General features: G+C 46.3%; 1 protein-coding gene across 2 annotated transcripts in view; it reads right to left on the reverse strand.

Annotated features, from left to right (window-relative positions):
* Positions 1-14,369, reverse strand: part of NCS1 (neuronal calcium sensor 1) — a 159,043-nt gene that overhangs the window by 86,954 nt on the left and 57,720 nt on the right. For both annotated transcript variants that reach the window (XM_063936683.1, XM_063936682.1), the window contains exon 2: positions 4,114-4,138. In XM_063936683.1, coding sequence (XP_063792753.1) covers positions 4,114-4,138 — 25 coding nt within the window. The remainder of the gene's footprint in view (positions 1-4,113; positions 4,139-14,369) is intronic.

The following is a 14,369-nucleotide window of genomic DNA, read 5'->3' on the forward strand; positions in this document are numbered from 1 at the left end:
CTCAGTTTTCAGTCGCCGTAGTGCTGCTGTGTGTCTGGTTGGAGTGCACCAGTTTCCAGGATCTGTTGCGGTCAGGTGACTGAGTGCCGGGAGCCACATTTGAATAAAGAAAAAGCCGCATGCGGCTCAAGAGCCACAGGTTGGCCACGGCTGGTTTAGAATGTTTCCGGAATACCAATTACATACCACACAATAGTCCCCATTTGGGTTGGACTGTCCCAGTTTTCTGGGTCCAAGGGCCATACTTTACTACTTTTTAGATTGCACTCAGAAGGAGATGCAGAAGGGAAGTGAAAAATATGAAAATATTAGCGTTTCATTGGCCCCACCATATGCATCGCCAAGTGGGCAGGACATGGCTTATACAGAGATTTCATCATCACCTCACCACCGCCAACAGTCCTCACTCATGAGAGTGGGTTTTGAAGAGGAGCTTTACATCCCCATGATGGGGTGTGGCTTAGTTTGTCCAGATATGTCAATCTGGAATGGTTATTATCTAATCTCTACTGCAACAAAAAAAAAAAAACTATTTGTGCCAGCAGGTCCGTACCACGGTAAGGTGAAGCTGTCCTGCTGCATTTTCAGGGATGAATTAAAAAACAAAAACAAAAAAACAAACAAACCTGTCTTACTATGGGGATTGACTAGTAGTGTTAAAGGAAAATAGATTGACGGGACTGCAACAAATTGCGCTATTAGTACCCCCTCTCCCCATGGCTCTAAATCTTCTAACACTAAGTCACTACAATGAATATGAGTGGCGGCGATTGAATCATCCAATAAGAATGCTTCACTCGCTTGCTCCCATGACGTCAGGTGGATGTCGGCACCTCTGCTTCACTGATGTACAGTTAGGTCTCATTTATATAGCGCTTCATCATCAAGAACCACATACTCAGTATTTTAACTGGGTCTCCCTATATCCTGAACAAATTCAATATGGCTCCAGAAAAAAAACATGTATGTAACTAAACAAAGACTCGTATCCTGTTCACAATCAATTATCTGTATGTTGAACAGTCCATTCTTAAACATCTGTTTTGTCTTGGTCTAAAAATAGCCAAACAAGCATCAATGTTTTGTAATTCAATCCTCTGCGATCACAACAATAAGCAATTGAGGCAAACACATTACAATTGGATGCCTTTGAATCTGGTCATTCATAATCATATTGTTTCATACAGGTTATAATTTTGATTGGACATATGGAATGTGGGACAGTTTATTATTTATATTATTAGCATTTAATTTATAGGCTGTCACAAAGTTCTTTAGGGACATACAGAACAGTGACATAATTACAAGCGTATATATACTGGCTAAGGATAAAATAAGAAGAGGGAGGGCCCTGCTCGTGAGAGATGTACTAAAGAGATACAAAGGGGGAAAGGGCGGAGTAGGTATGAAGAAATGGATTGCTACATTTGAGCAAAGGAAGAGGGCTTGGTTATAGTGCGTTGGGCTGCCCAAGGTCCCCACTTTATCGCCCCTAAAAACACCTTTCAATGCAGAATGCACATGTTGCTGGTACACGTGGCATTGCAGGGGCAACTATTAGGGTTATGGCTAAAACCAAGTTGGGGAAAGGAACTATGATGTCACCAGGGGGAGGAGCAAGGGCCGAACATGGTACAAGAAATGTACCCTCGCGTGCTCACTAAAAGATAGTAGTTGGTGGCATGGATAGTGAAAGAACTATCTCGCTGGCCTAGCTCCTCCCACTTGGTTCTAGCGTCAAGCCAACTATTAGTGGCACACATATCCCAAACATCCTGGCTCATGGCAGGTGTGCTTTATTCCGGTTCTTTCCTGCACCCAATCTGATAGGACTATTAATAATTAAACCATCAAGATTTGATTGCAATAGATTTATTGTTACTCACAAGAGCCACCATCAGGGAGAAGACTGCCGGGACAACCGTGGCTTCCCCCCCACCCAGGTTAGATAAGGAGCAGCCGCTGCCAGAAGCCTGCCTAGTGAGTGTGCTCTGCAATGGCTTCCTGATAAGGAGAAACATTTAATGAGTGTGTGTGTGTGAGGGGGGATCAATAAATGTGCTGACAGGGTGAGTGAATGTGTTAATGGGCACTGGGAAGTTGAAATTATTAATGAAGGTGTGAATGGGTTAATAAGTGCTAGGTGCAGGGAAGTTAATAGGTGCTAACTGAATGTATTAATGGGTGCCGTGTGATTATGGGAACTGATAGGGTGGAAGAATGTGCTAATGGGTGCTGGGAGAGTGAGTTGGTAATGAATTGGGGAGAGATGGGATAATTTATGCTCTGGGGTGGGGAGATTGATTAATAGTTCTTGGACAGGAAAAGGTTAGCAGATATTGTGTGGGGGAAATTTGTTAATTGATTATTGAAGGGTATGGCTGTTGTGTGGGTGTCAATGGGTGCTGCGAGGAAGGGTGAATGAGTCCTTGGGGGTAAATAGGTGTTGTAAATGGGGGTGGAGGTGAATGGATATATACAGCAATTCAATTGTTGTGCACGACCTGTTTTGGCAGTCCCAGGACACACAATTTCTGATGGCAGCCCTGTAATCACACATCAATTCTTGATTGAATAAGATTGTGTATGACCAACCAAGTCATTTAATGTCACTCAATTTGTACATTTGGTGAGAAAAAATAAATACATTTACAATATACTTCTCAGTGAGCTTTCGGCATACGACCAAAAGCAAAACAAGAAGATACAAAGGGTTTATTTTCATACTTCTGCTGCCTGGTTTTACGCATTCCTTGAAATAATAAGTGTGTTAATTATTCTCATCAGCTGTGCTAGAATCTGCTCTGAGATCTGCACTTAGATGCTCTCCAAGACTTATAAGGCAGATTTGTCTGCAGTTCTTAAAAGAAATCCCATCGAGGAAAGGACAGAATTAATTTACTCCAACAATGCAGGAATAAATGAGTTATTCTAGCCAGATTTGCAGAGATACTGCCTTGCCCCAAGATGAGCCGTGTAATATCTGACTGGATGCAGGTATGTTGGCAGACCAGTGCTATTCCGTCTGGCCTGGCTTCAGGGGGAATGCCTGACTGTTGGGACTGAACAGCATCATTCTCACAGAGGTGGGCAATGAGTTACAATGTAAGTCCTGTTAGCTCACACTCAGCCACCCTCCGCATCTCCTAGAAGGATGTCTGAAAAGTTGACAAATATGTGGTAAAGGCGATCGGAGAATAACCTTTATCGAACTGTGGGGCAGATGTATTAAGCCTGGAGAGGTGATAAAGAAGTGATAAGTGGATGGTGATGACACACCAGGCAATTATTATGGGTTTAAAAAATGACAGTTAGGAGCTGATTGGCTGGTGCGTTATCACCTTGCACTTATCACTGCTTTATCACTTTTCCAGGCTTAATACATCTGCCCCAAAGTGTAGTTATTTTTATTGACTGTACTAACAGGCCCCAGTGAAGTGAGCCTCGTTCAATCTCTTGAAGAAATCTCTTGCAGAACACATGCCACCTACACAGAGCAGAGGCAGTTATTATGCTACTTGGACCAATATTCATAAGTATTCAGCCAATCCATTCACTGGGACACAGGGGGTGATACATCAAGCCTTGGGGGGAGATAAAGTGGAGCATTTGTGCAAACCAGACAATTAACTGTTCTTTATCTAGCACAGTCTCTTTTAGGTAAGGCCATCAAATAGTTCTTTACATTGATGGCAGGAAACCATCAAGAGTTTGAACCATCGATGGGCATCACTAGCTCTGGACATGTGACTGTGGCAGTCAAATCGGAGAAGGGGTGGGGCTAAGTGTCTCGTGACATGGGTGAGGATAAACACATCCAAAAGAAAAGCCCAAAAAAACAACAAAAAACCCATTGCAGCATCACCTCTGCAAAAATGGATGTTGGCCACCAGTAGTCCCTTTACGATCGTATACATTTTGGATCAAGAACCACCTCCATGTACTGTACTGATCTGATATAGAGTTGGACTGGGTGCAGAACATCTGACTTGGTTGCCAAGGGTTAAAGTTTAGGTACTACTTACACAATTGTATTGAATAAGCCCTAAATAGCAGCTAAGGGCCCACATGTAATGCAAACACCATGTAGACATCAGAATGAATAATACTCACCACTGTTGTACCTCCTTCTCCGTAACTGCAAGACAAAACAAGAGGGGATTAGGACCATCAGACTGCACAGAATCCCCCAACGTAATACACCCAACACATCAGACCTCACAGAGAGCAAGCAGCATACGTCAGTTCTATTTTAAGCTTAATCATTAACACAGCACAAAGTTTTTTTTTTATCAATGAATCATGCAGCAATCTAGAAAACTGTTACAGAAACATGGATCACCTAATCCAAACTAAACTGCAATAAAAAAAGGAAAAGTGAGAGTAACTGGGCAGCCGTTCCCTGATGTTAAGACATCCAGCCGAAAGGTCAAAATAAAGTTTGCAAAGTTTTTGACACTGTGAATCAAATGTTCTATTCAGTTGTGTTAGGAAGACTCCCCAGTAACAATTTAGCCCACACAAAAGGTTTAATTTTTAGTTATTAGTATTTTTTATTTGCCAGCTCCCAATTTTATAGCAGATGGAACATGTCCAATACAAATGCATTCAAGAGAGACAGACATTATAGTAGCTCACAAAGGAAGCCGAGTAATCCAGCTTCTGCATAACAGAAAGCAAAGGTGACTTCAGATGTTCTGCCCTGGTTTTCCCAAATGCAGACAATTTGTGAGCGGTGAATTATATGAAGGTACATTTTTATTACCATAATTCAACTGAGGTTAGTCCGCAAATGGAAAGTGTGAAAAGCAGAAAGAGTATTACCTAACTGCAAAATGAAGTTGCCAGGCATAAGCTTTTACAGCGTCCAGCCTCTATATTTTATATACATATATCTAAGCTCTGGAAAAAGGGGATCAGTATGTTATATCGCCGTGTGGTATCCTGGCGCTCGAAATACTGACGCTGGGATACCGAACATTGAAAGACCAACAGGGGTGAGTTAATGGTGTTCTACCCTCTCCCCACCCCCCTAACCCTCCCTGCGTGCTGCCTAACCCTAACCACCCTCCATTGTGACTGACCCTAACCACCCCCTAGAGGTGCCTAAACCTAACCCCCCCCTTTCCGCAGCCTAAACCTAACCCTACCACCCCAAAGCCTAACCCTCGGAGGGGGATGCCTAACCTTAACCTCCCGGCATCCTAACCCTAACCCCCCAGGACACAGCCTAACCCTAAACCTCCCCACCGCAGGCTAAACCTAACACCCCACGCCCTGCGGCTTACCTCTGCTGCGGTGCAGTGTCTCCTGGATCGGGATTCCGGCGCCAGGATCTTGCTTCCTTTCTGGATGCCGGTGTCGGCATTCAGACTGGTGTCTGTATTCTGACTGCCGGGTTCCCGACAGCAGGTATCCTGACTGCATCCCGGTAAAAGAACGGAGGTTCAGACCAGGAGTAGCTGGAAAGTCTGTACTTAACAGCCATGAAGTGGGCTTGTTGCTACCTACTAGACTAGAGCAATGATTCTTACTACACCATAGATGAGTATATGTTCTACCGGCAGGTGGGATGCCGGCTGCCAGTATACCGACAGCGGCATCCCGTCTGCCGGAATCCCGGCAGCGAGGCCCATAGTGTGTTCGCTGCGATAGTCTTGCTTCGGGCCTGGTGTCTCGATTCGCTCGCCACAGGTTATATTCCTGCTTGGTTGGTGGTGTAGACACACCAACTGAGTGGGAATAACCTGCGGCGGTGGGGATTCTGGGCGTCGGTATTTCACCAGCTGCTGGGATCTTGGTCTCCTGATCGCCAGCATCCCGACAGCCGGTATATTAACTGCACCCCCATAGACGGATATGGGGCGAGTAGTTTCTTTCTAATGGACATGCAATGAAGGTGTAGAATATGGATGACATTACTCATTGGCAGGGTCACCAATGCTGTAAGCTCTGCCTTGTAATGGGATATTCAGGTATGGCTAGCACGGCAATGACAGTGGCCCAGATTGTGCCAGTCAATTGAACTCTGAACAGGTTAAAAAAATGTGACAGTCTCTACTGTGAAGTTTGGTCTGCACTGGCGTCACCAGATGCGCTCTGCATGGTTCTGTGGGTTGGTTACCAAAATAAAGTCACTATAATTTGGTAATAGGAATTGGCTTTACCTCCTGTGCCAGAGACTGCAGAGAGATCCAACATTCTTTCAAAGGATCTAATTTATGTTTGTACGCAATGACGATGTTCATGCAGCAATTATTGGTAGATTGCGCTTGTGCACGATAGCACTGCGCTCGCACCAAGGTAACTTTGCAATGCCGCTTCCAGTGAGGATTATTTGCAGAGTGATTGACATGAAGAAACCGTTTGGGGGAGGTGACGGGGACTGGCAGCAAAACCACAGACGCGTCATGACCGTTTTTGTGGAGTGCATCTATCTTCAGCTGCGATCATGTATGTAGAGAAACATGGCGCCTGTGTCGCCATGCTGCAGTCCGTCTGTGTGTTCATAGACTCACTTGTTACTGCGTCGGTGCTACGTATGTGTACGCAGTTGCTGAGGACTTTTGTGATGGCTCCTGTCGGCATCTCTATTCTTTTCTGGGCGTCAGCTTTACCTGCAATTATTGGCCTGAAAAATCGCAGCTGCAAGCGCAGCCTGCACAAATCTGAATCAGGCCCAAATTCCATAGGATCCATAAGATGCGATATCATGTAATTAATAGAAATGCATAAACTGGGACAAATAAGGCCATGCTCTCAATCCAACTGTATTGCCAACACTGTCTTTTCCGTCTCTCCAAATCCCTAGGCCCATTGCCTGTTTTTACCAGCTGTATAACTCGTAAGTGCCCTGCAATAACACAAAACCGTTGGCAGTGTACAATGCTGCCAGAACTATGGGCCTGCTACTGAGTCACATGCAATGGCGATGTTCAGACATGAGGGATTTTTTGCTACTGCAGGTGTGTGATTACAGAACATACGTTACACAGTATGCTTGTACACCAGGGGAAGTGCTGATACTAGCATTAGCATTCATACCCCTTTTCCACTTACGATCACGGGTCGCAGCCGGGAGCCTGACACGGGAGCTGCCCCCTGCTGCGACCCGTGCTCGTCCCCTTTCCCATCAGCAGTCACAACCCGGCATATGCCGGGTTGGTGACGCTTCTAGTGACGCGGCAGGGGCGGCGCAGGGAGATCACATGATCTCCCAGCGCCGCCCTTCCATACAGTGTAAACGGGAGCCGTGTCGCATCGACACGGCTCCCGTTTACACTAGAACCCTACCCGGATCATTCCCGTGTCCTACCCAGGTAAATAGCCGGGTAGGATTCACGGGTCACTTGATCCGGGTTGACCCTTTTCCACTTGCCAAAAACACGTAAATGCGCGCCCCCGTGCATTTACCCGTGTTTTTTGAGCTAGTGGAAAAGGGGCATTAGTCACAGATGCGACTCCAGCAAAAGATACGAAAGCATTCCTGCTACATTGGTAGTTTCCTCTCTGGGAGAAGATGCAGGTGGGCCATGACAGGGGTGGGACTATGCACACCATTAGTCTCCACCCCTCCTCCTAAAATGCCACAATTAGCAAATTTGCACAGGGGAGGGGCCAAAATTATGCAAAACCACAGAAATGCCTCACTACGCTCCGCCCCCTCCTCATGGACCACAGATTTTCTATATTATTCTCCCTATTCTGCCCTCATTAGGAAGTGGGCAGGATGTGGGAGGGGTGCGGGGGCCTGCCACCCCCTCCCCATTAAAATAATAAATAAATAAATAAATAAATAAATAAATTGGGGAGGAAAAAAGGAGTCTCCGGCAGGTCCTGGGTGAGTAATGTGTTCAGCAGCAACATAAGTGTTGACTTTGTTATCTCTTACACATAAAGAGCATTTCTACTAATTGTGTAGGAAAACTGTGCAATAACTGTGCAATGTGCATCTTACACATTATAACACCACCCCTGGATACGGTGCTCGTAACCCCACTTTACATGAACAATACGCAGTAGTACATGAAGAAATGTTCTAGAAAATAGATTTCCAGCACTGCACAAACCATGTTAATGTGATTTGGTGACAATTCCACAGCAGGACATAAATGCTGTATCTCTTTAGAAAAATGTTATTCAAAATTTACAGCAAGCATGACAGGATTCTTTGGAAAACAGTGGAGGGGAGATGCATTATTAAGCCTTGGAAAGAGATAAAGTGGAGAAGTCTCCCAAAATAGCCAATCAGCTTCTGTCATTTATCTAGCACGGCCTATAAAATGACAGTTACAAGCTGATGGGTTGCTACTTCTCCACTTTCTCGGTCTCTAAGGTTTGGTACATCTCTCTCCTGGGTGTCATTTTGTCACAGTTATAGTCACATTGATAATGTATTTGTCCCTTTCAACAATGGATAAACTTAATGTAATCTCTTGTAAAACAACATTCTGATCCATTCTGAGATTTGCCTGACTGCCGGCCCCTTACACACAGGTTACACAGCCAATATGTGACTGAACTAGTTACATAACAAGGCAGCCAATAAGCTGTCTAGGAAACAGTGACATCACTGAGTCACATCATAACCATCATTCGTGAGGCATGGTCACCCATGTGACTGAAGAGGCGCCACTCTCATGTATATTAGTTCAGACCACAAAATAGGTCACAAGAAAAATGCCACATGTAATAAAGTCACCTCACTCATGATGAATTTAAGACAAAAAATAAAGCTAAACAGGACAGTGTTTTAGGGGTGGGGGGGAAACAGAAGTTTTCTGTAATGAATGAGGGGGCTTTTATTTATGCTGAAGACATGTGGCTTCTTTGTTTTTTTTCTTTCACATCTGGTGGGACCACATTGTGGTATTAGTTACAGCTCTCCCCGGATGGCACATTGGCACCATAATACCTCCTGATCTCTGTGTCATGTTACTTTGCTACCCCATTAAAATGCTCAGTAGACCACTTGATAAATTGGTGTAGTACTGTTACCAAATTATGAAGCCATGATTGCTGGTATATGGCAACAAAGGAATACATACTGTAATTTGCCTACTCCATGACAGAGTCCATAACTTCCACTTGATCTGGGAGACCTGCTAATCCCTCAGGAATTCCTTACTCCCTGGTACTTGCTATTAAGTTGTTTTTTTTCCTTTCCTCCAAGTCCTCCTAGGGCTCATGTTTGGCAGGCCGCTTGTGCCCTAAGATACTTCTAACCTTTCCTTCCCCGCCCTCCTCACTATCCCTCTTCCCCTTTCCCGCCCTCCTCACCATCCCTCTTCCCCGCCGTCCCTCTTCCCCTTTCCTGCGCTCATCACTATCCTCCTTTCCCGCCCACTCACCATCCCTCTTTCCCCTTTCCTGCCCTCTCACCATCCCCCTTTCCCGCCCTCTCACCATCGCTCTTCTCCTTTCCCACCCTCCCACCGCTTGTGCTCTAAGATAGTTCTAACCCTTCCCTTTCCCGCCCTCCTCACCATCCCTTTTCCCCTTTCCCGCCCTCCTCACCATCCCTTTTCCCCTTTCCCGCCCTCTTCACCATCCCTCTTCCATTTTCCCACTCTCCTCACCATCCCCTTTCCCGACCTCCTCTTCATCCCTCTTCCCCTTTCCCGGCTTCCTCACCATCCCTCTTCCCCTTTCCTGCGCTCATCACCATCCCCCTTTCCCGCCCACTCACCATCCCTCTTTACCCTTTCCTGCCCTCTCACCATCCCTCTTTCCAGCCCTCTCACCATCCCCCTTTCCCGCCCTCTCACCATCTCTCTTCTCCTTTCCCACCCTCTCACCATCCCTCTTCCCCTTTTTCGCCTCCTCTCACTATTCCTCTTCTCCTTTCCCGCCCTCCCTTTCCCTCGCCCTCCCTTTCCCTTTTTCCTGCCCTCTCACCAAACCTCTTTCCCTTTCCTGTAACACAATAGAAAGAAGAAGAAAAAATTTTATAACACCACAGTACTGCTTCTTTCTGTTGTTCTCTCTATGGGTGGGATGCACTAAAGGAAAAATATGGTAATAACCCTGTTTGTTTGTTTTTGCCACATTTCCACATGCACTGCGCGCTCTCTCCCGGGCTATGGTGCGGAGGAGCTTGCCTATGGGCTTCTTTCTGCCCTGTGCTGTGATTCCTCCCAGCATCCCCCGCGGCTGACGCATCAATCTGTGCATGCGCAGACGGACTCCCGACGCTAATACCTGGAAGCCCAGTTTTACCTATACTGTATATATGCCTGCAATTTGTTTCTTCTACTGCCTGTTTTTTCTCTCTCTCTCTCTCTGTTATAATAAAAAGATTACAAAAAATTAAAATGTGAGCCTTCTAAGTGGTAGCAGTTGAGATTTTTTAATTGTGCCCTGCTGCAGATTTCCCCACCTTTCAGTTTCCACCCATAAGGAAACACTTCTAGTTTATCTGCCAAGAACCTGATTGGCACAAACCTGGATACACACGAACGGGCGCAAAACCAGGATGATTTGATTTAGCATCAATATGCCCCATTTTCATAGGGTAAAATAAGATTTTAAACCTACGGGTAAATCTTTTTCTCGTAGTCCGTAGAGGATGCTGGGGACTCCGTAAGGACCATGGGGATAGACGGGCTCTGCAGGAGACATGGGCACTTTAAGAAAGACTTTAGATCTTGTGTGCACTGGCTCCTCCCTCTATGCCCCTCCTCCAGACCTCAGTTAGAGAAACTGTGCCCAGAGGAGACGGACAGTACGAGGAAAGGATTTTTGTTAATCCAAGGGCAAGATTCATACCAGCCACACCAATCACACCGTATAACTTGTGATATACTACCCAGTTAACAGTATGAAAACGACATAGCATCAGTCCAAGACCGATGAGACTATAACATAACCCTTATTTAAGCAATAACTATATACAAGTCTTGCAAAATTAGTCCGCACTTGGGACGGGCGCCCAGCATCCTCTACGGACTACGAGAAAAAGATTTACTGGTAGGTTTAAAATCTTATTTTCTCTTACGTCCTAGAGAATGCTGGGGACTCCGTAAGGACCATGGGGATTATACCAAAGCTCCCAAACGGGTGGGAGAGTGCGGATGACTCTGCAGCACCGATTGAGCAAACAGGAGGTCCTCCTCAGCCAGGGTATCAAACTTATAGAACTTTGCAAAGGAGTTTGAACCCGACCAAGTAGTAGCTCAGCACAGCTGTAGCGCCGAGACCCCTCTGGCAGCCGCCCAAGAAGAGCCCACCTTCCTAGTGGAATGGGCCTTGACCGATTTAGGTAACGGCAATCCCGCCGTAGAATGCGCCTGCTGAATCGTGTTACAGATCCAGCGAGCAATAGTCTACTTTGAAGCAGGGGCACCAATCTTGTTGGTTGCATACATGACAAACAGTGCTTCTGTTTTTCTGACTGTAGCCGATCTGGCCACGTAAATTTTCAAAGCCCTGACCACATCAAGGGACTCGGGATCCTCCAAGTCACGCGTAGCCACAGGCACCACAATAGTTCATATGAAGGGATGAAACCACTTATGGCAGGAATTGAGGACGGGTCCACAATTCCGCTCTATCCATATGGAAAACCAAATAGAGGCTTTTATGTGATAAAGCCGCTAATTCCGACACTCACCTAGCCGAAGCCAAGGCTAATAACATGACCACCTTCCAAGTGAGATTTTTCAACTCCACCATTTTAAGTGGTTCAAACCAGTGTGAATTAATGAAACTTAACACCACGTTAAGGTCCCAAGGCGTCACCGGAGGTACAAAAGGAGGCTGAATATGCAGTACTCCCTTCACAAAAGTTTGTACTTCAGGGAGAGAGGCCAATTCCTTTTGAAAGAAAATGGATAAGGCCGAAATCTGAACCTTAATAGATCCTAATTTTAGGCCGAAATTCACTCCAGTTTGCAGGAAGTGAAGGAAACGGCCCAGATGGAATTCTTCCGTAGGAGCATTCATGGCCTCGCACCAAGAAACATATTTTCGACATATACGGTGATAATGTTTAGATATCATGTCCTTCCTAGCCTTTATTAGCGTAGGAATGACCTCATCCGGAATACCCTTATCCACTAGGATCCGGCGTTCAACCGCCATGCCGTCCAACGCAGCCGCGGTAAGTCTTGGAATAGACATGGCCCCTGTTGCAGCAGGTCCTGTCTTAGAGGAAGAGGCCACGGATCTTCTGTGAGCATTTCCTGCAGATCCGGATACCAGGTCCTTCGTGGCCAATCTGGAACAATGAGGATTGTTCTCATTCCTCTCCCTCCTACCATTCTCAACACCTTGGGTATGAGAGGAAGAGGGGGAAATACATAGACCGACTGGAACACATACGGTGTCACTAGGGCATCTACAGCTACTGCCTGAGGGTCTCTTGACCTGGTGCAATACCTCTGTAGCTTCTTGTTGAGGCGGGACGCCATCATGTCTATCTGTGGCAGTTCCCACTGACTTGCAATCTGTGCGAAGGCTTCCTAAAGAAGTCCTCTCTTGGATGCAGGTTGTGTTTGCTGAGGAAGTCTGCTTCTCAGTTGTCCACTCCCGGAATGAACTGCTGAAAATGCGCTTACATGATTTTCCGCCCAGCGGAGAATCCTGGTGGCTTCTGCCATTTCCACTCTGCTCTTTGTGCCACCTTGGCAGTTTACATGAGCCACTGTGGTGATGTTGTCTGACTGGATCAGAACCAGTAGGTCGTGAAACAATGTTTCCGCTTGCCGAAGGGCGTTGTATATGGCCCTCAGCTCCAGGATGTTGATTTGAATACAAGTTTTTTGACTTGACCCAAAGACCTTGGAAGTTTCTTCCCTGTGTGACTGCTCCTCCACCTCGGAGGCTCGCGTCCGTGGCTACCAGAATCCAGTCCTGGATGGCGAACCTGCGACCCTGCAGAAGGTGAGCACTCTGCAGCCACCATAGGAGAGACACCTTGGCCCTAGGGGACAGGGTGATTAACTGATGCATCTGTAGATGTGATCCGGACCACTTGTTCCGTAGATCCCATTGGAAAGTCCTCGCATGGAACCTGCCGAAGGGAATGGCCCCGTAAGATGCCACCATCTTTCCCAGGACCCGAGTGCAGTGATGCACTGACACCTGTTTTGGCTTTAATAGGTTTTTTACCAGAGTCATTAGTTCCTGGGCCTTCTCTATCGGAAGATAAACCCATTTCTGGTCCGTATTCCGAATCATACCCAAGAAGGGCAGACGAGTCATAGGAACCAACTGTGGCTTCGGGATATTGAGAATCCAGCCGAGTTGCTGTGACACCTTCAGCGAAAGTGACACGCTGTTCAACACCTGCTCTTTTGATCTCGCCCTTATTAGGAGATCGTCCAAGTATGGGATAATTGTGACTCCTTGCTTGCGTAGGAGCACCATCATTTCCGCCAATTACCCTGAAATTGGTAATGACAATACTGTACCGTAATCCTCAGGTACGCCTGATGGGGTGGAAAAATGGGAACATGAAGGTATGCAGCCTTTATGTCTAGACACACCATAAAATCCCCCCCTTCCAGGCTGGCGATGATCGCTCTGAGCGATTCCACCTTGAATTTGAGCCTTTTCAAGTATAGGTTCAGAGATTTAAATTTTAAAATAGGTCTGACCGAACCGTCCGGTTTCGGGACTACAGCCAAGGTTGAGTAATATCCCCTTCCTTGTTGAAGGAGGGGAACCTTGAGCACCACCTGTTGGAGATACAATGTGTGACTTGTATTTAATATTATCTCCCTTTCTGGGGGAGAAGCCGGTAGGGCCGATAAGGAAAACCGGCGAGGAGGCACCTCTTCGAATTCCAGCTTGTAACCCTGAGAAACAATTTCTATTGCCCAGGGATCCACCTGTGAGTGAACTCAGATGTGGCTTAAGAGTCGAATACGTGCTCCCACTGGGGCGGACTCCCTTAGCGGAGCCCCAGCGTCATGCGGTGGATTTAGTAGAGGCCGGGGCGGACTTCTGTTCCTGGGAACTAGCTGTGCCCTGCGCCCTTACCTCTGGTAAGAAAGGACGCTCCTCGTACTTTCTTGTTTTTCTGCGACCGAAAGGACTGCATTTGATAATGTCGTGCTTTCTTAGGCTGTGAGGGAATATAAGGCAAAAGATCAGATTTACCAGCTATAGCTGTGGAGACCAGGTCCGAGAGCCCTTCTCCACACAATTCCTCACCCTTGTAAGGTAAAACCTCCATATGCCTCTTTTAGTCGGCATCACCTGTCCATTGCATGTTCCACAGGACACGTCTAGCAGAAAACGACATAGCGTTGACTCTAGAACCCAGTAGACCAATGTCTCTTTGAGCATGTCTTATATATAACACAGCATCTTTTATATATCCTAGGGTCAATAACATGTTATCCTTATCTAGGGTTTCAATCTCC

Source organism: Pseudophryne corroboree, chromosome 8 (assembly GCF_028390025.1).
Source record: "Pseudophryne corroboree isolate aPseCor3 chromosome 8, aPseCor3.hap2, whole genome shotgun sequence".
NCBI lineage: Eukaryota > Metazoa > Chordata > Amphibia > Anura > Myobatrachidae > Pseudophryne > Pseudophryne corroboree.